Source organism: Oncorhynchus keta, chromosome 23, assembly GCF_023373465.1.
Source record: "Oncorhynchus keta strain PuntledgeMale-10-30-2019 chromosome 23, Oket_V2, whole genome shotgun sequence".
Taxonomy (NCBI): Eukaryota; Metazoa; Chordata; class Actinopteri; order Salmoniformes; family Salmonidae; genus Oncorhynchus; species Oncorhynchus keta.
Window position 1 is genome coordinate 7,915,042 of NC_068443.1, and position 23,484 is coordinate 7,938,525.

Sequence of the window (23,484 nt, forward strand, 5' to 3'; positions counted from 1 at the left end):
TTAATAAAAAAAACATGTAGTCATTTAGCAGACGCTCTTATTCAGAGCGACTTGCATGAACAATTACGGTGAAGTGCCTTGCTCAAGGGCACATCGTCAGATGTGTCACCTTGTCGGCTCGGGGGGATTCGAACCAGGTACCTTTCAGTTAGTGGCTTGTCGCGCCTAACCTCTAGGCTACCTGCCTTCCCAAATGTATAACCTGTTTTGATACCCAAGGGAAAGTCTTTGCTGGTCTGACAGTGCAGACAACATCACGACAACATCACACTGAGCTTCCATTACATTCAATTCAATGTGTTTATTGTATTGTTTGTATTTATATAAACAAATGTTTTTTTTTTTACAACAGCAGACACCATTATAAGTCACACTCTGTCTGTTCCACTGATACTCTCCTGCTAACTAGATTAACATCACACAGCCTCACAGACACCAGGAAATAGACCAGTGTCTATAGAGTTGTCTGTCTGTCTGTGGGTGCATGTGAGATTGGTTGTCTTTTATCAACACTGAGAGAAAGCAGGGCCACGGGTTAAGAGCAAGATGGAGGCAGTAGAGGAGAGGGGGGGGCAGAGGAGGGTGGAGGCAGTAGGGGAGGGGGACCGGTGGAGGCAGTAGAGGGGGGCAGAGGAGGGTGGAGGCAGTAGAGGAGAGGGGAGGGGGACCAGGATGGAGGCAGTAGAGGAGAGGGGGACCAGAGGAGGGTGGAGGCAGTAGAGGAGAGGGGGGGGACCAGAGGAGGGTGGAGGCAGTAGAGAGGGGGGACCAGAGGAGGGTGGAGGCAGTAGAGAGAGGGGGGGCAGAGGAGGGTGGAGGCAGTAGAGGAAAGGGGGGACCAGGATGGAGGCAGTAGAGGAGAGGGGGGACCAGGATGGAGGCAGTAGAGGAGAGGGGGGACCAGAGGAGGGTGGAGGCAGTAGAGGAGAGGAGGGGGACCAGAGGAGGGTGGAGGCAGTAGAGGAGAGGGGGGACCAGAGGAGGGTGGAGGCAGTAGAGGAGAGGGGGGACCAGAGGAGGGTGGAGGCAGTAGAGGAGAGGGGGACCAGAGGAGGGTGGAGGCAGTAGAGGAGAGGGGGGGACCAGAGGAGGGTGGAGGCAGTAGAGGAGAGGGGGGACCAGAGGAGGGTGGAGGCAGTAGAGGAGAGGGGGACCAGGATGGAGGCAGTAGAGGAGAGGGGGGACCAGAGGAGGGTGGAGGCAGTAGAGGAGAGGAGGGGGACCAGAAGAGGGTGGAGGCAGTAGAGAGGGGGACCAGGATGGAGGCAGTAGAGGAGAGGGGGGACCAGGATGGAGGCAGTAGAGGAGAGGGGGACCAGAGGAGGGTGGAGGCAGTAGAGGAGAGGAGGGGGACCAGAGGAGGGTGGAGGCAGTAGAGGAGAGGGGGGACCAGAGGAGGGTGGAGGCAGTAGAGGAGAGGGGGGACCAGAGGAGGGTGGAGGCAGTAGAGGAGAGGGGGGACCAGGATGGAGGCAGTAGAGGAGAGGGGGGACCAGAGGAGGGTGGAGGCAGTAGAGGAGAGGAGGGGGACCAGAGGAGGGTGGAGGCAGTAGAGGAGGGTGGAGGCAGTAGAGGAGAGGGGGGGCCAGAGGAGGGTGGAGGCAGTAGAGAGGGGGGGACCAGAGGAGGGTGGAGGCAGTAGAGGAGAGGGGGGACCAGGATGGAGGCAGTAGAGGAGAGGGGGGACCAGAGGAGGGTGGAGGCAGTAGAGGAGAGGAGGGGGACCAGAGGAGGGTGGAGGCAGTAGAGGAGAGGGGGACCAGGATGGAGGCAGTAGAGGAGAGGGGGGACCAGGATGGAGGCAGTAGAGGAGAGGGGGGACCAGGATGGAGGCAGTAGAGGAGAGGGGGGACCAGAGGAGGGTGGAGGCAGTAGAGGAGAGGAGGGGGACCAGAGGAGGGTGGAGGCAGTAGAGGAGAGGGGGGACCAGAGGAGGGTGGAGGCAGTAGAGGAGAGGGGGGACCAGAGGAGGGTGGAGGCAGTAGAGGAGAGGGGGGACCAGAGGGTGGAGGCAGTAGAGGAGAGGGGGGACCAGAGGAGGGTGGAGGCAGTAGAGGAGAGGGGGACCAGGATGGAGGCAGTAGAGGAGAGGGGGGACCAGAGGAGGGTGGAGGCAGTAGAGGAGAGGGGGGCAGAGGAGGGTGGAGGCAGTAGAGGAAAGGGGGGACCAGGATGGAGGCAGTAGAGGAGAGGGGGGCAGGATGGAGGCAGTAGAGGAGAGGGGGGGACCAGAGGAGGGTGGAGGCAGTAGAGGAGAGGGGGACCAGAGGAGGGTGGAGGCAGTAGAGGAGAGGGGGACCAGAGGGTGGAGGCAGTAGAGGAGAGGGGGGCAGAGGAGGGTGGAGGCAGTAGGGGAGGGGGACCGGTGGAGGCAGTAGGGGGGGGCAGAGGAGGGTGGAGGCAGTAGAGGAGAGGGGGGGACCAGAGGAGGGTGGAGGCAGTAGAGAGGGGGGACCAGAGGAGGGTGGAGGCAGTAGAGGAGAGGGGGGGGCAGAGGAGGGTGGAGGCAGTAGAGGAAAGGGGGGACCAGGATGGAGGCAGTAGAGGAGAGGGGGGGACCAGGATGGAGGCAGTAGAGGAGAGGGGGACCAGAGGAGGGTGGAGGCAGTAGAGGAGAGGAGGGGGACCAGAGGAGGGTGGAGGCAGTAGAGGAGAGGGGGGACCAGAGGAGGGTGGAGGCAGTAGAGGAGAGGGGGGACCAGAGGAGGGTGGAGGCAGTAGAGGAGGGGGGGACCAGAGGAGGGTGGAGGCAGTAGAGGAGAGGGGGGACCAGAGGAGGGTGGAGGCAGTAGAGGAGAGGGGGGACCAGAGGAGGGTGGAGGCAGTAGAGGAGAGGGGGGACCAGGATGGAGGCAGTAGAGGAGAGGGGGACCAGAGGAGGGTGGAGGCAGTAGAGGAGAGGAGGGGGACCAGAAGAGGGTGGAGGCAGTAGAGAGGGGGGACCAGAGGAGGGTGGAGGCAGTAGAGGAGAGGGGGGGGCAGAGGAGGGTGGAGGCAGTAGAGGAAAGGGGGGACCAGGATGGAGGCAGTAGAGGAGAGGGGGGGACCAGGATGGAGGCAGTAGAGGAGAGGGGGGACCAGAGGAGGGTGGAGGCAGTAGAGGAGAGGAGGGGGACCAGAGGAGGGTGGAGGCAGTAGAGGAGAGGGGGGACCAGAGGAGGGTGGAGGCAGTAGAGGAGAGGGGGGACCAGAGGAGGGTGGAGGCAGTAGAGGAGAGGGGGGACCAGGTTGGAGGCAGTAGAGGAGAGGGGGGGGACCAGAGGAGGGTGGAGGCAGTAGAGGAGAGGAGGGGGGACCAGAGGAGGGTGGAGGCAGTAGAGGAGGGTGGAGGCAGTAGAGGAGAGGGGGGCCAGAGGAGGGTGGAGGCAGTAGAGAGGGGGACCAGAGGAGGGTGGAGGCAGTAGAGGAGAGGGGGGACCAGGATGGAGGCAGTAGAGGAGAGGGGGACCAGAGGAGGGTGGAGGCAGTAGAGGAGAGGAGGGGGACCAGAGGAGGGTGGAGGCAGTAGAGGAGAGGGGGGACCAGGATGGAGGCAGTAGAGGAGAGGGGGGGACCAGGATGGAGGCAGTAGAGGAGAGGGGGGACCAGGATGGAGGCAGTAGAGGAGAGGGGGACCAGAGGAGGGTGGAGGCAGTAGAGGAGAGGAGGGGGACCAGAGGAGGGTGGAGGCAGTAGAGGAGAGGGGGGGACCAGAGGAGGGTGGACAGTAGAGGAGAGGGGGGACCAGAGGAGGGTGGAGGCAGTAGAGGAGAGGGGGGACCAGAGGGTGGAGGCAGTAGAGGAGAGGGGGACCAGAGGAGGGTGGAGGCAGTAGAGGAGAGGGGGACCAGGATGGAGGCAGTAGAGGAGAGGGGGGACCAGAGGAGGGTGGAGGCAGTAGAGGAGAGGGGGGCAGAGGAGGGTGGAGGCAGTAGAGGAAAGGGGGGACCAGGATGGAGGCAGTAGAGGAGAGAGGGGGGCCAGGATGGAGGCAGTAGAGGAGAGGGGGACCAGGATGGAGGCAGTAGAGGAGGGGGGACCAGAGGAGGGTGGAGGCAGTAGAGAGGGGGGACCAGAGGAGGGTGGAGGCAGTAGAGGGGGGACCAGAGGAGGGTGGAGGCAGTAGAGGAGAGGGGGGACCAGAGGAGAGGGGGGACCAGATGAGGGTGGAGGCAGTAGAGGAGAGGGGGGACCAGAGGAGGGTGGAGGCAGTAGAGGAGAGGGGGGACCAGATGAGGGTGGAGGCAGTAGAGGAGAGGGGGGGACCAGAGGAGGGTGGAGGCAGTAGAGGAGAGGGGGGGACCAGAGGAGGGTGGAGGCAGGAGAGGGGAGGGGGGGGGACCAGAGGAGGGTGGAGGCAGTAGAGGAGAGGGGGACCAGAGGAGGCTGGAGGAAGTAGAGGAGGGGGGGGACCAGAGGAGGGTGGAGGCAGTAGAGGAGAGGGGGGACCAGATGAGGGTGGAGGCAGTAGAGGAGAGGGGGGACCAGATGAGGGTGGAGGCAGTAGAGGAGAGGGGGGACCAGAGGAGGGTGGAGGCAGTAGAGAGAGGGGGGGACCAGAGGAGGGTGGAGGCAGTAGAGGAGAGGGGGGGACCAGGATGGAGGCAGTAGAGGAGAGGGGGGACCAGAGGAGGGTGGAGGCAGTAGAGGAGAGGAGGGGGACCAGAAGAGGGTGGAGGCAGTAGAGAGGGGGGACCAGAGGAGGGTGGAGGCAGTAGAGGAGAGGGGGGCAGAGGAGGGTGGAGGCAGTAGAGGAGAGGAGGGGGGACCAGAGGAGGGTGGAGGCAGTAGAGGAGAGGGGGGACCAGAGGAGGGTGGAGGCAGTAGAGGAGAGGGGGACCAGGATGGAGGCAGTAGAGGAGAGGGGGGGACCAGAGGAGGGTGGAGGCAGTAGAGGAGAGGAGGGGGACCAGAGGAGGGTGGAGGCAGTAGAGGAGAGGGGGGGACCAGAGGAGGGTGGAGGCAGTAGAGGAGAGGGGGGACCAGAGGAGGGTGGAGGCAGTAGAGGAGAGGGGGGACCAGAGGAGGGTGGAGGCAGTAGAGGAGGGGGGGGGGACCAGAGGAGGGTGGAGGCAGTAGAGGGAGAGGGGGGGACCAGAGGAGGGTGGAGGCAGTAGAGGAGAGGGGGACCAGGATGGAGGCAGTAGAGGAGAGGGGGGACCAGAGGAGGGTGGAGGCAGTAGAGGAGAGGAGGGGGACCAGAAGAGGGTGGAGGCAGTAGAGAGGGGGGACCAGAGGAGGGTGGAGGCAGTAGAGGAGAGGGGGGCAGAGGAGGGTGGAGGCAGTAGAGGAAAGGGGGGACCAGGATGGAGGCAGTAGAGGAGAGGGGGGACCAGGATGGAGGCAGTAGAGGAGAGGGGGGACCAGAGGAGGGTGGAGGCAGTAGAGGAGAGGAGGGGGACCAGAGGAGGGTGGAGGCAGTAGAGGAGAGGGGGACCAGAGGAGGGTGGAGGCAGTAGAGGAGAGGGGGGACCAGAGGAGGGTGGAGGCAGTAGAGGAGAGGGGGGACCAGGATGGAGGCAGTAGAGGAGAGGGGGGACCAGAGGAGGGTGGAGGCAGTAGAGGAGAGGAGGGGGACCAGAGGAGGGTGGAGGCAGTAGAGGAGGGTGGAGGCAGTAGAGGAGAGGGGGCCAGAGGAGGGTGGAGGCAGTAGAGAGGGGGGACCAGAGGAGGGTGGAGGCAGTAGAGGAGAGGGGGGACCAGGATGGAGGCAGTAGAGGAGAGGGGGGACCAGAGGAGGGTGGAGGCAGTAGAGGAGAGGAGGGGGACCAGAGGAGGGTGGAGGCAGTAGAGAGAGGGGGGACCAGGATGGAGGCAGTAGAGGAGGGGGGACCAGGATGGAGGCAGTAGAGGAGAGGGGGGACCAGGATGGAGGCAGTAGAGGAGAGGGGGACCAGAGGAGGGTGGAGGCAGTAGAGGAGAGGAGGGGGACCAGAGGAGGGTGGAGGCAGTAGAGGAGAGGGGGGACCAGAGGAGGGTGGAGGCAGTAGAGGAGGGGGGGACCAGAGGAGGGTGGAGGCAGTAGAGGAGAGGGGGGGACCAGAGGGTGGAGGCAGTAGAGGAGAGGGGGGACCAGAGGAGGGTGGAGGCAGTAGAGGAGAGGGGGGGACCAGGATGGAGGCAGTAGAGGAGAGGGGGGGACCAGAGGAGGGTGGAGGCAGTAGAGGAGAGGGGGGCAGAGGAGGGTGGAGGCAGTAGAGGAAAGGGGGACCAGGATGGAGGCAGGAGAGGAGAGGGGGGGCCAGGATGGAGGCAGTAGAGGAGAGGGGGGGACCAGGATGGAGGCAGTAGAGGAGGGGGGACCAGAGGAGGGTGGAGGCAGTAGAGAGGGGGGACCAGAGGAGGGTGGAGGCAGTAGAGGGGGGACCAGAGGAGGGTGGAGGCAGTAGAGGAGAGGGGGGACCAGAGGAGAGGGGGGACCAGATGAGGGTGGAGGCAGTAGAGGAGAGGGGGGACCAGAGGAGGGTGGAGGCAGTAGAGGGAGAGGGGGGGACCAGATGAGGGTGGAGGCAGTAGAGGAGAGGGGGGACCAGAGGAGGGTGGAGGCAGTAGAGGAGAGGGGGGGACCAGAGGAGGGTGGAGGCAGGAGAGGGGAGGGGGACCAGAGGAGGGTGGAGGCAGTAGAGGAGAGGGGGACCAGAGGAGGCTGGAGGAAGTAGAGGAGAGGGGGTGGACCAGAGGAGGGTGGAGGCAGTAGAGGAGAGGGGGGGGGACCAGATGAGGGTGGAGGCAGTAGAGGAGGGGGGGGGGGGACCAGATGAGGGTGGAGGCAGTAGAGGAGAGGGGGGACCAGATGAGGGTGGAGGCAGTAGAGGAGAGGGGGGACCAGAGGAGGGTGGAGGCAGTAGAGGAAAGGGGGGACCAGGATGGAGGCAGTAGAGGAGAGGGGGGACCAGGATAGAGGCAGTAGAGGAGAGGGTGGGGGGACCAGGATGGAGGCAGTAGAGGAGAGGGGGGGGACCAGAGGAGGGTGGAGGCAGTAGAGGAGAGGGGGGGGACCAGAGGAGGGTGGAGGCAGTAGAGGAGAGGGGGGACCAGAGGAGGGTGGAGGCAGTAGAGGAGAGGGGGGGACCAGAGGAGGGTGGAGGCAGTAGAGGAGAGGGGGGACCAGAGGAGGGTGGAGGCAGTAGAGGAGAGGGGGGACCAGAGGAGGGTGGAGGCAGTAGAGGAGAGGGGGGACCAGGATGGAGGCAGTAGAGGAGAGGGGGGACCAGAGGAGGGTGGAGGCAGTAGAGGAGAGGGGGGCAGAGGAGGGTGGAGGCAGTAGAGGAAAGGGGGGACCAGGATGGAGGCAGTAGAGGAGAGGGGGGCCAGGATGGAGGCAGTAGAGGAGAGGGGGGGCCAGGATGGAGGCAGTAGAGGAGAGGGGGACCAGAGGAGGGTGGAGGCAGTAGAGAGGGGGGACCAGAGGAGGGTGGAGGCAGTAGAGGGGGGACCAGAGGAGGGTGGAGGCAGTAGAGGAGAGGGGGGACCAGAGGAGGGTGGAGGCAGTAGAGGAGAGGGGGGGACCAGATGAGGGTGGAGGCAGTAGAGGAGAGGGGGGACCAGAGGAGGGTGGAGGCAGTAGAGGAGAGGGGGGGGGACCAGATGAGGGTGGAGGCAGTAGAGGAGAGGGGGGACCAGAGGAGGGTGGAGGCAGTAGAGGAGAGGGGGGACCAGAGGAGGGTGGAGGCAGGAGATGGGAGGGGGGACCAGAGGAGGGTGGAGGCAGTAGAGGAGAGGGGGACCAGAGGAGGCTGGAGGCAGTAGAGGAGAGGGGGGGGACCAGAGGAGGGTGGAGGCAGTAGAGGAGAGGGGGGGACCAGATGAGGGTGGAGGCAGTAGAGGAGAGGGGGGACCAGAGGAGGGTGGAGGCAGTAGAGGAGAGGGGGGGACCAGAGGAGGGTGGAGGCAGTAGAGGAGAGGGGGGACCAGAGGAGGGTGGAGGCAGTAGAGGAGAGGGGGGGACCAGATGAGGGTGGAGGCAGTAGAGGAGAGGGGGGACCAGAGGAGGGTGGAGGCAGTAGAGGAGAGGGGGGACCAGAGGAGGGTGGAGGCAGGAGAGGGGAGGGGGGACCAGAGGAGGGTGGAGGCAGTTCTCTGTTTCTGTACAGCACTTTGAGATATCAGCTGATGTACGAAGGGCTATATAAATAAATGTGATTTGATTTGATTTGGAGGCAGGAGAGGGGAGGGGGACCAGAGGAGGGTGGAGGCAGTAGAGGAGAGAGGGGGACCAGAGGAGGGTGGAGGCAGTAGAGGAGAGGGGGACCAGAGGAGGCTGGAGGCAGTAGAGAGAGGGGGACCAGAGGAGGTGGAGGCAGTAGAGGGGGGACCAGAGGAGGGTGGAGGCAGTAGAGGAGAGGGGGGACCAGAGGAGGGTGGAGGCAGTAGAGAGAGGGGGACCAGATGAGGGGGAGGCAGTAGAGGAGAGGGGGGACCAGAGGAGGGTGGAGGCAGTAGAGGAGAGGGGGACCAGAGGAGGGTGGAGGCAGGAGAGGGAGGGGGGACCAGAGGAGGGTGGAGGCAGTAGAGGAGAGGGGGACCAGAGGAGGCTGGAGGCAGTAGAGGAGAGGGGGGACCAGAGGAGGGTGGAGGCAGTAGAGGAGAGGGGGACCAGATGAGGGTGGAGGCAGTAGAGGAGAGGGGGACCAGAGGAGGGTGGAGGCAGTAGAGGAGAGGGGGACCAGAGGAGGGTGGAGGCAGTAGAGGAGAGAGGGGGACCAGAGGAGGGTGGAGGGTAGAGGGAGGGGGGACCAGATGAGGGTGGAGGCAGAGAGGAGAGGGGGACCAGAGGAGGGTGGAGGCAGTAGAGGAGAGGGGGGACCAGAGGAGGGTGGAGGCAGGAGAGGGGAGGGGGACCAGAGGAGGGTGGAGGCAGTTCTCTGTTTCTGTACAGCACTTTGAGATATCAGCAGAAGGGCTATATAAATAAATGTGATTTGATTTGATTTGGAGGCAGGAGAGGGAGGGGGACCAGAGGAGGGTGGAGGCAGTAGAGGAGAGAGGGGGACCAGAGGAGGGTGGAGGCAGTAGAGGAGAGGGGGACCAGAGGAGGCTGGAGGCAGTAGAGGAGAGGGGGGGACCAGAGGAGGGTGGAGGCAGTAGAGGGGGGGGACCAGAGGAGGGTGGAGGCAGTAGAGGAGAGGGGGGGACCAGAGGAGGGTGGAGGCAGTAGAGGAGAGGGGGGACCAGATGAGGGTGGAGGCAGTAGAGGAGAGGGGGCGACCAGAGGAGGGTGGAGGCAGTAGAGGAGAGGGGGACCAGAGGAGGGTGGAGGCAGGAGATGGGGGGACCAGAGGAGGGTGGAGGCAGTAGAGGAGAGGGGAGGGGGACCAGAGGAGGGTGGAGGCAGTAGAGGAGAGGGGGGGGGGACCAGAGGAGAGTGGAGGCAGTAGAGGAGAGGGGAGGGGCAGAGGAGGGTGGAGGCAGTAGAGGAGAGGGGAGGGGGCCAGAGGAGGGTGGAGGATAGGGGAAGGGCAGAGTCTGCTAGATAATGAGAGCATCCACTCTACCCCACCTCTGGCGCACACACAGGCACGTGTGAGGTAGGAATTGCAACCATGGTTTAATGGTGTCACTTTCTTCCTTCAGTGTTTCCATGTATCCCAGAGAAGCCTGGCATGCCCTGTCCAGGAGAAGACAGTAAGTCTACATCTCTTGTCCCTTCTATTGTTCTCTGAAGATTGGAGTATGTCTCTGAGACACACACACACACACTTATTCCAGTAATCCCTGTGTTCTTCTCTTCCTTAGAGTCTATATATCGTCGTGGTGCGCGGCGCTGGAGGAAACTCTACTATGCTAGTGGTCATGTCTTCCAGCCCAAACGGTTCAACAGGGTGACAATCCTCTCTGTCCCTGTGTCTCTTTCTCTCATCTCTCTGTCCCTGTGTCTCTCTCTCTCATCTCTCTGTCACTGTGTGTCTCTCTCTCATCTCTCTGTCACTGTGTGTCTCTCTCTCATCTCTCTGTCACTGTGTGTCTCTCTCTCATCTCTCTGTCCCTGTGTCTCTCTCTCTCATCTCTCTGTCCCTGTGTCTCTCTCTCTCATCTCTCTGTCCCTGTGTCTCTCTCTCTCATCTCTCTGTCCCTGTGTCTCTCTCTCTCTCATCTCTCTGTCCCTGTGTCTCTCATCTCTCTGTCCCTGTGTCTCTCATCTCTCTGTCCCTGTGTGTCTCTCTCTCTCATCTCTCTGTCCCTGTGTCTCTCTCTCATCTCTCTGTCTCTCTCTCTCATCTCTCTCTCATCTCTCTGTCCCTGTGTCTCTCTCTCTCTCATCTCTCTGTCCCTGTGTCTCTCTCTCTCTCATCTCTCTCTCTGTCCCTGTGTCTCTCTCTCTCTCATCTCTCTCTCTGTCCCTGTGTCTCTTTCTCTCTCATCTCTGTCCCTGTGTCTCTTTCTCTCATCTCTCTGTCCCTGTGTCTCTCTCTCTCATCTCTCTGTCCCTGTGTCTCTCACTCTCATCTCTCTGTCCCTGTGTCTCTCATCTCTCTGTCCCTGTGTCTCTCATCTCTCTGTCCCTGTGTCTCTCATCTCTCTGTCCCTGTGTCTCTCATCTCTCTGTCCCTGTGTCTCTCTCTCATGTCCCTGTGTCTCTCTGTCTCTCTCTCATGTCCCTGTGTCTCTCTCTCTCTGTCTCTCTCTCATGTCCCTGTGTCTCTCTCTCTCATCTCTCTGTCCCTGTGTCTCTCTCTCTCTCATCTCTCTGTCCCTGTGTCTCTCTCTCTCTCTCATCTCTCTGTCCCTGTGTCTCTCTCTCTCTCTCTCTCATCTCTCTGTCCCTGTGTCTCTCTCTCTCTCTCTCTCTCATCTCTCTGTCCCTGTGTCTCTCTCTCTCTCTCTCTCTCTCATCTCTCTGTCCCTGTGTCTCTCTCTCTCTCTCTCTCTCTCACCTCTCTGTCCCTGTGTCTCTCTCTCTCTCTCTCTCTCTCTCATCTCTCTGTCCCTGTGTCTCTCTCTCTCTCTCTCTCTCATCTCTCTGTCCCTGTGTCTCTCTCTCTCTCTCTCTCTCTCTCTCTCTCTCATCTCTCTGTCCCTGTGTCTCTCTCTCTCTCTCTCTCTCTCTCATCTCTCTGTCGCTGTCTCTCTCTCTCTCTCTCTCTCTCTCTCTCTCTCTCTCTCATCTCTCTGTCCCTGTGTCTCTCTCCCTCTCATCTCTCTGTCCCTGTGTGTCTCTCTCTCTCTCATCTCTCTCTTCCACTCCATCTCTCTATCTCTGCTGTCCCAATCAGTGACTTAGCTGTATTAATGATAAGTTGATATTTGAAGGTGGTTGTGGTTGTTTTAAATTTGTCTGTTCTCTCCTGTATGATCATGGTAGAGAGCTCACTGTGCCATCTGCACAGACCGTATCTGGGGTCTGGGGAGACAGGGCTACAAATGCATCAACTGCAAACTGCTGGTCCACAAGAAGTGTCACAAACTGGTCAGCGTGGAGTGTGGTAAACAGATCCAGGTGAGATGCAGAGAGCAGGCAGAGCCTGGGGGCCCTGAGTTTTACTTTTCTTCAGTCATGCGGTCAGAGAAACTGTGGGCCCTGAGTGTTCAGTTATCCGGCCAGAGAGACTGTGGGCCCTGAGTGTTCAGTTATCCGGTCAGAGAGACTGTGGGCCCTGAGTGTTCAGTTATGCGGTCAGAGAGACTGTGGGCCCTGAGTGTTCAGTTATCCGGTCAGAGAGACTGTGGGCCCTGAGTGTTCAGTTATCCGGTCAGAGAGACTGTGGGCCCTGAGTGTTCAGTTATCCGGTCAGAGAGACTGTGGGCCCTGAGTGTTAACTCAGTTCAGTTATCCGGTCAGAGAGACTGTGGGCCCTGAGTGTTAACTCAGTTCAGTTATCCGGTCAGAGAGACTGTGGGCCCTGAGTGTTAACTCAGTTCAGTTATCCGGTCAGAGAGACTGTGGGCCCTGAGTGTTCAGTTATCCGGTCAGAGAGACTGTGGGCCCTGAGTGTTCAGTTATCCGGTCAGAGAGACTGTGGGCCCTGAGTGTTAACTCAGTTCAGTTATCTGGTCAGAGAGACTGTGGGCCCTGAGTGTTAACTCAGTTCAGTTATCCGGTCAGAGAGACTGTGGGCCCTGAGTGTTAACTCAGTTCAGTTATCCGGTCAGAGAGACTGTGGGCCCTGAGTGTTAACTCAGTTCAGTTATCCGGTCAGAGAGACTGTGGGCCCTGAGTGTTAACTCAGTTCAGTTATCCGGTCAGAGAGACTGTGGGCCATGAGTGTTAACTCAGTTCAGTTATCCGGTCAGAGAGACTGTGGGCCCTGAGTGTTCAGTTATCCGGTCAGAGAGACTGTGGGCCCTGAGTGTTAACTCAGTTCAGTTATCTGGTCAGAGAGACTGTGGGCCCTGAGTGTTAACTCTGTTCAGTTATCCGGTCAGAGAGACTGTGGGCCCTGAGTGTTAACTCAGTTCAGTTATCCGGTCAGAGAGACTGTGGGCCCTGAGTGTTCAGTTATCCGGTCAGAGAGACTGTGGGCCCTGGACCTACTGTAGTATAAAGGACTGACTTGAAATACTTTTTGCCTCCTTATTTCTCAATGATTCCTTTTTGTCTGTGGTTCTCTCATATCTCTCCTCTGTCTAGGAGCCCATCATGGGGCCTGATAGGGGGGCCTCCATCACACCATTAGACCACTCTGGACAGCCAGGTAACACACGCACACCGCCTTGTTAAAGACTTAGATAACTAGCCTTGGTGAGCAAAACTAGGTAAACAATCAAAGACATTTTGGCTAAATGAATAGTTCCTTCAGACCTTAGTCACTAAGTTGCATCTAGCAGGAAGACCGCTTTAATAAGCCCAGTGGCTGGCTGAATGAGAAGGCTTAACATTCCCGCTAGGAAGCCTTTCTGTATCACACTCTAGTGTCTAGGAGGAAGCCTTCTGTATCACTCTCTAGTGTCTAGGAGGAAGCCTTTCTGTATCACACTCTAGTGTCTAGGAGAAAGCCTTCTGTATCACTCTCTAGTGTCTAGGAGGAAGCCTTTCTGTATCACTCTCTAGTGTCTAGGAGGAAGCCTTCTGTATCACTCTCTAGTGTCTAGGAGGAAGCCTTTCTGTATCACTCTCTAGTGTCTAGGAGGAAGCCTTCTGTATCACTCTCTAGTGTCTAGGAGGAAGCCTTTCTGTATCACTCTCTAGTGTCTAGGAGGAAGCCTTCTGTATCACTCTCTAGTGTCTAGGAGGAAGCCTTCTGTATCACTCTCTAGTGTCTAGGAGGAAGCCTTCTGTATCACTCTCTAGTGTCTAGGAGGAAGCCTTCTGTATCACTCTCTAGTGTCTAGGAGGAAGCCTTCTGTATCACTCTAGTGTCTAGGAGGAGCCTTCTGTATCACTCTCTAGTGTCTAGGAGGAAGCCTTCTGTATCACTCTCTAGTGTCTAGGAGGAAGCCTTCTGTATCACTCTCTAGTGTCTAGGAGGAAGCCTTCTGTATCACTCTAGTGTCTAGGAGGAAGCTTTCTGTATCACTCTCTAGTGTCTAGGAGGAAGCCTTCTGTATCACTCTCTAGTGTCTAGGAGGAAGCCTTCTGTATCACTCTCTAGTGTCTCGGAGGACGCCTTTATCACTCTAGTGTCTAGGAGGAAGCCTTCTTTATCACTCTCTAGTGTCTAGGAGGAAGCCTTCTGTATCACTCTCTAGTGTCTAGGAGGAAGCCTTCTTTATCACTCTCTAGTGTCTAGGAGGAAGCCTTCTTTATCACTCTCTAGTGTCTAGGAGGAAGCCTTCTTTATCACTCTCTAGTGTCTAGGAGGAAGCCTTCTTTATCACTCTCTAGTGTCTAGGAGGAAGCCTTCTTTATCACTCTCTAGTTTCTAGGAGGAAGCCTTCTTTATCACTCTCTAGTGTCTAGGAGGAAGCCTTTCTGTATCACTCTCTAGTGTCTAGGAGGAAGCCTTCTTTATCACTCTCTAGTTTCTAGGAGGAAGCCTTCTTTATCACTCTCTAGTGTCTAGGAGGAAGCCTTTCTGTATCACTCTCTAGTGTCTAGGAGGAAGCCTTCTGTATCACTCTCTAGTGTCTAGGAGGAAGCCTTCTGTATCACTCTCTAGTGTCTAGGAGGAAGCCTTCTTTATCACTCTCTAGTGTCTAGGAGGAAGCCTTTCTGTATCACTCTCTAGTGTCTAGGAGGAAGCCTTCTTTATCACTCTCTAGTTTCTAGGAGGAAGCCTTCTTTATCACTCTCTAGTGTCTAGGAGGAAGCCTTTCTGTATCACTCTCTAGTGTCTAGGAGGAAGCCTTCTGTATCACTCTCTAGTGTCTAGGAGGAAGCCTTCTTTATCACTCTCTAGTTTCTAGGAGGAAGCCTTCTTTATCACTCTCTCGTTCTCTTCTCAGGTCCTCAGAACAAAGACTCCAGTGAGAGTCTGAACTCCGATGGAGAAGAGAAAGAGGTGTGTTTGTTGCCAAATGTCTGTCTTTATCTGTCTCTACCTCGTGTCACTGTCTCACGTCTGTCTCTACCTCGTGTCTCTGTCTAACGTCTGTCTCTACCTCGTGTCTCTGTCTCTACCTCGTGTCTCTGTCTCACGTCTGTCTCTACCTCGTGTCTCTGGTCTCACGTCTGTCTCTACCTCGTGTCTCTGGTCTCACGTCTGTCTCTACCTCGTGTCTCTGTCTCACGTCTGTCTCTACCTCGTGTCTCTGTCTCACGTCTGTCTCTACCTCGTGTCTCTGGTCTCACGTCTGTCTCTACCTCGTGTCTCTGGTCTCACGTCTGTCTCTACCTCGTGTCTCTGTCTCACTCTGTCTCTACCTCGTGTCTCTGGTCTCACGTCTGTCTCTACCTCGTGTCTCTGGTCTCACGTCTGTCTCTACCTCGTGTCTCTGGTCTCACGTCTGTCTCTACCTCGTGTCTCTGTCTCACGTCTGTCTCTACCTCGTGTCTCTGTCTAACGTCTGTCTCTACCTCGTGTCTCTGTCTCTACCTCGTGTCTCTGTCTCACGTCTGTCTCTACCTCGTGTCTCTGGTCTCACGTCTGTCTCTACCTCGTGTCTCTGGTCTCACGTCTGTCTCTACCTCGTGTCTCTGTCTCTACCTCGTGTCTCTGTCTCACGTCTGTCTCTACCTCGTGTCTCTGTCTCACGTCTGTCTCTACCTCGTGTCTCTGTCTCTACCTCGTGTCTCTGTCTCACGTCTGTCTCTACCTCGTGTCTCTGTCTCACGTCTGTCTCTACCTCGTGTCTCTGTCTCTACCTCGTGTCTCTGTCTCACGTCTGTCTCTACCTCGTGTCTCTGGTCTCACGTCTGTCTCTACCTCGTGTCTCTGGTCTCACGTCTGCCTCTACCTCGTGTCTCTGGTCTCACGTCTGTCTCTACCTCGTGTCTCTGGTCTCACGTCTGCCTCTACCTCGTGTCACTGTCTCACGTCTGTCTCTACCTCGTGTCTCTGTCTCACGTCTGTCTCTACCTCGTGTCTCTGTCTCACGTCTGTCTCTACCTCGTGTCTCTGTCTCACGTCTGTCTCTACCTCGTGTCTCTGGTCTCACGTCTGTCTCTACCTCGTGTCTCTGGTCTCACGTCTGTCTCTACCTCGTGTCTCTGGTCTCACGTCTGTCTCTACCTCGTGTCTCTGTCTCACGTCTGTCTCTACCTCGTGTCTCTGTCTCACGTCTGTCTCTACCTCGTGTCTCTGTCTCACGTCTGTCTCTACCTCGTGTCTCTGGTCTCACGTCTGTCTCTACCTCGTGTCTCTGGTCTCACGTCTGTCTCTACCTCGTGTCTCTGGTCTCACGTCTGTCTCTACCTCGTGTCTCTGTCTCACGTCTGTCTCTACCTCGTGTCTCTGTCTCACGTCTGTCTCTACCTCGTGTCTCTGGTCTCACGTCTGTCTCTACCTCGTGTCTCTGTCTCACGTCTGTCTCTACCTCGTGTCTCTGTCTCACGTCTGTCTCTACCTCGTGTCTCTGTCTCACGTCTGTCTCTACCTCGTGTCTCTGTCTCACGTCTGTCTCTACCTCGTGTCTCTGTCTCACGTCTGTCTCTACCTCGTGTCTCTGTCTCACGTCTGTCTCTACCTCGTGTCTCTCTCACGTCTGTCTCTACCTCGTGTCTCTGTCTCACGTCTGTCTCTACCTCGTGTCACTGTCTCACGTCTGTCTCTACCTCGTGTCTCTGTCTCACGTCTGTCTCTACCTCGTGTCACTGTCTCACGTCTGTCTCTACCTCGTGTCTCTGTCTCACGTCTGTCTCTACCTCGTGTCACTGTCTCACGTCTGTCTCTACCTCGTGTCTCTGTCTCACGTCTGTCTCTACCTCGTGTCTCTGTCTCACGTCTGTCTCTACCTCGTGTCTCTGTCTCACGTCTGTCTCTACCTCGTGTCTCTGTCTCACGTCTGTCTCTACCTCGTGTCTCTGTCTCACGTCTGTCTCTACCTCGTGTCTGTCTCATGTTTAACTCTGTCTCTCTGTCTGTCCTGTAGGCGCGCTGCAGCAGAGACACAGGGAAGTCAGCTTCCAGTCTGGGTCTGGTGGACTTTGATCTGCTGAGCGTGATTGGCCGGGGCAGCTATGCCAAGGTTCTGCTTGTCCGACTCAAGAAGACAGAGAGGATCTACGCCATGAAGGTGGTTAAGAAGGAGCTGGTCAACGACGACGAGGTACTAAACACACACACACACACACACACACACACACACACACACACACACACACACACACACACACACACACACACACACTGATACATGTAAACACACACACACACCCACACACACTTGTACATGTAATCCCACACACAGTTACATTAACACATGATCGACACTTTGACAGGTGCTACCTGATCGATCATCTGTGCCATTTCTCCTCTGTCTGTCTAGTTCTTCTCTCTGTTCAAACCTATTATTATTATTATCTGTCCATCAATGGAGATCTGTATCTATTCACTGTGTTCACACATCGTCAGTCTCCTCACATCACTAGGGCATCCAGTCACTGTGCTTAGAATGCCAGAAACCACTTCTTCTGCAGCCCTCATCAGATGGGAGCAGTCAGTCAACACCATTCACTGTGTTCAGCCATTCTCACTCATAACATCTTCTGTCTCATTCTGTAGCCTGTCAGTCTGTTTGCCTGTCTTCCTGCCAGTCTGTTTGCCTGTCTTCCTGCCAGTTTGTTTGCCTGTCTGCCTGTTTGCCTGTCTGCCTGTTTGCCTGTCTTCCTGTCAGTCTGTCTTCCTGTCAGTCTGTTTGCCTGTCTTCCTGTCAGTCTGTTTGCCTGTCAGTCTGTTTGCCTGTCAGTCTGTTTGCCTGTCAGTCTGTTTGCCTGTCAGTCTGTTTGCCTGTCAGTCTGTTTGCCTGTCAGTCTGTTTGCCTGTCTTCCTGTCAGTCGGTCTGTCCATCTGTCCTCTCTATCAGATGGATGGCTGGTCATTTCTACTAAACTTTTTTAAATTGCGTTTTAAGACTTGAGTTCCAAATGGTGTGTGTGTGTGTGTGTGTGTGTGTGTGTTGTAGGACATTGACTGGGTCCAGACAGAGAAGCACGTGTTTGAGCAGGCGTCCAACCACCCCTTCCTAGTGGGGCTTCACTCCTGTTTCCAGACTGAGAGCAGACTGTTCTTTATCATAGAGTATGTGAACGGAGGAGATCTGATGTTCCACATGCAGAGACAGAGGAAAATCCCCGAGGAACACGCCAGGTGAGAACAGTGATGTCATGGCTACACCGGACTTGGAAATAATCCTGGGGGCGTTTCAATCTTACCCGACGAGGTCTGTAGTGCTGTTCTACCTGATAATGAAATGCACCCACCTGGTGTCCCAGGTATAAATCAGTCCCTGATTACGGGGGAAACAAATGATACCATTTAAAGCAGTGGAACTGGCTTCGAGGTCCAGATTTGAATTTGAAGGTTATGTCATGTCCGTTCCTCTGAAACGCCCAGGACTACACAGCTATTGTTCTCCCCCAGTAGGCTCACGTTGCCAGACGTAAAATTCCCACATCTCCGAACCTAGAACCTTTTGGGGCAGGCCACCAGCTCTAGCACACCTGGGGGTGTATTCATTATGCCGATTCTGTTGCAAAACGTTTCTTAAACGGACGCAAACGGGGCGAGACCTACTTGAATTTGTCCAATGCCAATAAATTTGCTTTTTTAGTTGCAAAATGTTCCGTTTTGGACTAATAATTACACCTCTGATTCTACGAACCAAGGGCTTGATGATTAGCTGCGTAGCTCTAAGACGGTGGTGGTGGTGTGTGTGTGTTGAGTCTGACTAGTCCTTCACCATCTCTCTGTGTGTGTCAGGTTTTACTCTGCAGAGATCAGCTTGGCGTTGAACTACCTCCACGAGAGAGGCATCATCTACAGAGACCTCAAACTGGACAACGTGCTGCTGGAGTCGGAGGGACACATTAAACTCACTGACTACGGCATGTGCAAGGTGTGTGTGTGTGTGTGTGTGTGTGTGTGTGTGTGTGTGTGTGTGTGTGTGTGTGTAGTTGTCCCTGTGCAGCTTAAGCTTGTGTGTGTGTGCGGTTGTAGTTGTCCCTGTGCAGCTTAAGCTTGTGTGTGTGCGGTTGTAGTTGTCCCTGTGCATCTTAAGCTTGTGTGTGTGTGTGTGCGGTTGTAGTTGTCCCTGTGCAGCTTAAGCTTGTGTGTGTGTGTGTGCGGTTGTAGTTGTCCCTGTGCAGCTTAAGCTTGTGTGTGTGCGGTTGTAGTTGTCCCTGTGCATCTTAAGCTTGCTTGTGTGTGTTACATTTGAGTCATTTAGCAGAAGCTCTTATCCAGAGTATATACATTTTCATTCCTCTTATGTACTGGTCCACCGTGGGAATGGGACCCACAACCCTGCCGTTGCAAGTGGCATGCTCCAACTGAGCCCAACGGGACCCTGAACATTGTGAGGTGTGTGTGTGTGTGCTTCCTGATGCTGTGTAGGAGGGCTTGAGGCCAGGGGACACCACCAGTACGTTCTGTGGGACCCCCAACTACATCGCCCCTGAGATACTGAGAGGGGAGGACTATGGTTTCAGCGTGGACTGGTGGGCTCTGGGGGTGCTGATGTTTGAAATGATGGCTGGGCGGTCGCCCTTCGACATTGTAGGAAGCACCGACAACCCAGACCAGAACACAGAAGACTACCTATTCCAAGGTAATGCTGTTAGGACAGGGTCAAAGTTCATGTTATGAAAAGTACTCGTGTTGTTACTCTGCATTGGCCGATCCTCAAGAGAAAGTACGTGGTACTCTCATCAGTCAGTAAAAAAGGATCTCTGCAGCTAGACTTGGGCGGTAAACGGTGTATACCGGGTTATTTGGAAATAGCCATGGGATGGTTTTTCAGTACCGTTGAAACAATTTCTTTTAAGTTTTTCAATACTTTTTAATATTTGTAGCTACTTTTACAGTAAATACTTGCAGTCAGCTAGTGCAACATGTTAGGAGATAAAGCATATTGCGTTCTGCATTTTACCAGTCACATTATTTTACATTATGAATCTTCTTTTTTTAATTTTACCTTTATTTAACCAGGCAAGTCAGTTAAGAACAAATTCTTATTTTCAATGACTGCCTAGCGACTCCACACACACGGTGTGTACACAGCAGGCCTGTTGCCCTAGCGACTCCACACACACGGTGTGTACACAGCAGGCCTGTTGCCCTAGCGACTCCACACACACGGTGTGTACACAGCAGGCCTGTTGTCCTAGCGACTCCACACACACGGTGTGTACACAGCAGGCCTGTTGCCCTAGCGACTCCACACACACGGTGTGTACACAGCAGGCCTGTTGCCCTAGCGACTCCACACACACTGTGTGTACACAGCAGGCCTGTTGTCCTAGCGACTCCACACACACTGTGTACACACAGCAGGCCTGTTGCCCTAGCGACTCCACACAGACACGGTGTGTACACAGCAGGCCTGTTGCCCTAGCGACTCCACACACACTGTGTGTACACAGCAGGCCTGTTGTCCTAGCGACTCCACACAGACACGGTGTGTACACAGCAGGCCTGTTGCCCTAGCGACTCCACACACACTGTGTGTACACAGCAGGCCTGTTGCCCTAGCGACTCCACACAGACACGGTGTGTACACAGCAGGCCTGTTGCCCTAGCGACTCCACACACACTGTGTGTACACAGCAGGCCTGTTGTCCTAGCGACTCCACACAGACACGGTGTGTACACAGCAGGCCTGTTGCCCTAGCGACTCCACACACACTGTGTGTACACAGCACTATTCCTCCTTCAGACAAACATGGGTCTCAACTGTGCTCATTTGCATAATGTCTCTCGTTCACATTCGCTTGTAAATCTAGCTCCTACCTAATATATGAACAGTTTTATGAGCGGACTTGCCTGTCTTTGTAATTAGTTTATTTTTTGTTTGGGCTCGTTAGCATATTTAGCTAGCAGCATCCATTAAAATGCTTAATTACTTGTGCTAATTTTGTTAGCATTCTGGTAATGGACACCCAATTGTCTTTTTTTTTGGTCTTTTTTTTTGTCTTTTTTTGGCGCCTTGTTGTGTACTAAGCCAGTAATATAGTACATCCCGGGGGACGGTAGGAATATCTGTATACTGCCAACCCTACTGTGCACCTCTAGTCAAAAGTTGATTGTTCTTGAGGGCTAGCTGGGATAGTGGTAATGCTGCAGTGCCTGACACATGTCCACAGTGTCAGCATATCAGTTTCAATAAGGTATTTTTCACAGCCTCTCTCTTTATATCCACTCTGTCACTATTGTAAAAGCCCTCTCAAAATCGAATCTAATCTCTCTCCTCCTCTGTAGTAATATTGGAAAAACAGATCAGGATTCCTCGATCGTTGTCAGTCAAAGCTGCCAGCGTCCTCAAGGGCTTTCTCAACAAGGTAACTACTGCACACTCCCGCCTCCTCTCCCTCCCGCCTCCTCTCCCTCCCGCCTCCTCTCCCTCCCGCCTCCTCTCTCCCTCCCGCCTCCTCTCTCCCTCCCGCCTCCTCTCTCCCTCCCGCCTCCTCTCTCCCTCCCGCCTCCTCTCTCACTCCTGGCTCATATCCCTCCCTCTCTCCCTCCCGCCTGTCTCATTATATATGTTGTAATTTTCTCTCACACCCTTTTCTTTGTTGCTCTCCCTCTCTTCTATCTCTCTCCAAGGAACCTAAGGAGAGGCTAGGTTGTCACCCCCAGACGGGCTTCGCTGACATCATGGGTCATCCCTTCTTCCGAAACGTAGACTGGGACCTTGTGAGTCATCGTGTCTTCTTTCTTTCTCTGTCTATCAGTGTTCTCTGGTGTTGAGGTGGGTTAGAACACCAGGATCCGACAGAGACGAGAGACGGTGAATCATTGTTTTCATTCGAACGAAGCAGCAGAATTCTCACCAATGATAATTAACTTCAACACTGTGAACGACGGACAGTGAGACAAATAAACTCCTATACTGTTTCCACTAGTCGACCAATTTATGATTTTTTAAACGCCGATACCGATTGAGGACCAAAAAAGCCTATAGCGATTAATCGGCTGATTTTTATTTATTTATTTGTAATAATGACAATTCCAACAATACTGAATGAACACTTATTTTAACTTAATATAATACATCAATAAAATATATTTAGCCTCAAATAAATAATGAAACATGTTTAATTTGGTTTAAATAATGCAAAAACAAAGTGTTGGAGAAGGAAGTAAAAGTGCAATATGTGCCATGTAAGAAAGGTAATGTTTAAGTTCCTTGCTCAGAACATGAGAACATATGAAAGCTGGTGGTTCCTTTTAAATATATAATAATATATGCCATTTAGCAGACGCTTTTATCCAAAGCGACTTACAGTCATGTGTGCATACATTCTACGTATGGGTGGTCCCGGGAATCGAACCCACTACCCTGGCGTTACAAGCGCCATGCTCTACCAACTGAGCTACCGAAGGACCTAACATGAGTCTTCAATATTCCCAGGGAAGAAGTTTTAGGTTGTAGTTATTATAGGAATTATAGGACTATTTCTCTCTATAACATTTGTATTTCATTAACCTTTGACTATTAGATGTTCTTATAGGCACTTTAGTATTGCCAGTGTAACAGTATAGCTTCCGTCCCTCTCCTCGCTCCTCCCTGGGCTCGAACCAGGAACACAACGACAACAGCCACCCTCGAAGCAGCGTTACCCATCGCTCCACAAAAGCCACGGCCCTTGCAGAGCAAGGGAAACAACCACTGCAAGGCTCAGAGCGAGTGACGTTAGAAACGCTATTAGCGCGCGCTAACTAGCTAGCAATTTCACTTCGGTTACACCAGCCTCATCTCGAGAGTTGATAGGCTTGAAGTCATAAACATCGCAATGCTTGACGCACAACGAAGAGCTGCTGGCAAAACGCTCAGTCAGATACTTAGATACTTGTATGCTCAGTCAGATTATATGCAACGCAGGACACGCTAGATAATATCTAGTAATATAATCAACCATGTGTAGTTAACTAGTGATTGTTTTTTATAAGATAAGTTAAATGCTAGCTAGCAACTTACCTTGACTTACTGCATTTGCGTAACAGGCAGTCTCCTTGTGGAGTGCAACGAGAGAGAGGCAGGTCGTTTTTGCGTTGGACTAGTTAACTGTAAGGTTGCAAGATTGGATCCCCCGAGCTTACAAGGTGAAAATCTGTCGTTCTGTCCCTGAACGAGGCAGTTAACCCACCGTTTCTAGGCCGTCATTGAAAATAAGAATGTGTTCTTAACTGACTTGCCTAGTTAAATAAAAGTAGAAAAAATAAATAATAATATTTAAATTTGCAAATCGGCACCCAAAAATACCGATTTCCGATTGTTATGAAAACTTGAAATCGGCCCTAATTAATCGGCCATTCCGATTTAATCAGTCGACCTCTAGTTTCCACATAGTTCATCACCTTAGACAAGCCCAGACGGTCTCCTTTCCCACCAGGGAACAAGACAGGCCAATGGGATGTTTTGGTTCTCTAAGGGCAGGTTTCTCAGACTCATATTAAACCTATTCCTGGACTAAGTGGTTCTGTTGTAGTTAGATGTTCACCACCAATAAGCAGTAACATGGTTAACCTCATGATGTTTCACCTGTTGCAGCAGACACCAGGGTTGGGGTCAATTCAGATTTTCAATATTCTGGAAAAATGGAATTGGAATTTCAGTTTACTTCCTGACTTGTAAAGGAATTGACTCCAACCCTGGTAATGGGCCAGACATACTCCCAAGGCAATCTCCCTAGTTCCAGCCACCCGCCCGCCCACCTGCCAGCTAAACAAACAGGCTGGCCTCTAGACATGCCTCCAGTCCCAGACCAGCTCAGGAGCAGCCTGACCTCTTTCCCCTGTTTGGTCTGGACTGCTGCTGTACTGGCTGGCTGGCTCTCTGTCTGGAAGGATCAGGTTACACTGCTGGGCTGCCTCCCCCTCCACTCAGTCTCACCTCATAAACAACAGGTGGCAGCCTGCCCATGCAGTATTCTAGTCTACCTGCAGGGGGGGGAGGCAGTACTGGGTCAACACACTGCAGGCTGTCTGTCTGGCCTGAGTTTACAGTGGAGTTTTCACTAAGCCACAGCAC

The 23,484-nt window shown here is 54.9% G+C and overlaps 1 protein-coding gene across 3 annotated transcripts in view; it reads left to right on the forward strand.

The window, feature by feature from the left end:
- Positions 1–23,484, forward strand: part of LOC118376406 (protein kinase C iota type-like) — a 50,734-nt gene that overhangs the window by 23,177 nt on the left and 4,073 nt on the right. For all 3 annotated transcript variants that reach the window (XM_052476155.1, XM_052476154.1, XM_052476156.1), the window contains 11 exons: positions 9,553–9,603; positions 9,715–9,800; positions 11,282–11,416; positions 12,548–12,611; positions 14,302–14,357; positions 16,387–16,563; positions 17,419–17,603; positions 18,216–18,351; positions 18,849–19,062; positions 20,712–20,791; positions 21,057–21,146. In XM_052476155.1, coding sequence (XP_052332115.1) covers positions 9,553–9,603; positions 9,715–9,800; positions 11,282–11,416; positions 12,548–12,611; positions 14,302–14,357; positions 16,387–16,563; positions 17,419–17,603; positions 18,216–18,351; positions 18,849–19,062; positions 20,712–20,791; positions 21,057–21,146 — 1,274 coding nt within the window. The remainder of the gene's footprint in view (positions 1–9,552; positions 9,604–9,714; positions 9,801–11,281; positions 11,417–12,547; positions 12,612–14,301; positions 14,358–16,386; positions 16,564–17,418; positions 17,604–18,215; positions 18,352–18,848; positions 19,063–20,711; positions 20,792–21,056; positions 21,147–23,484) is intronic.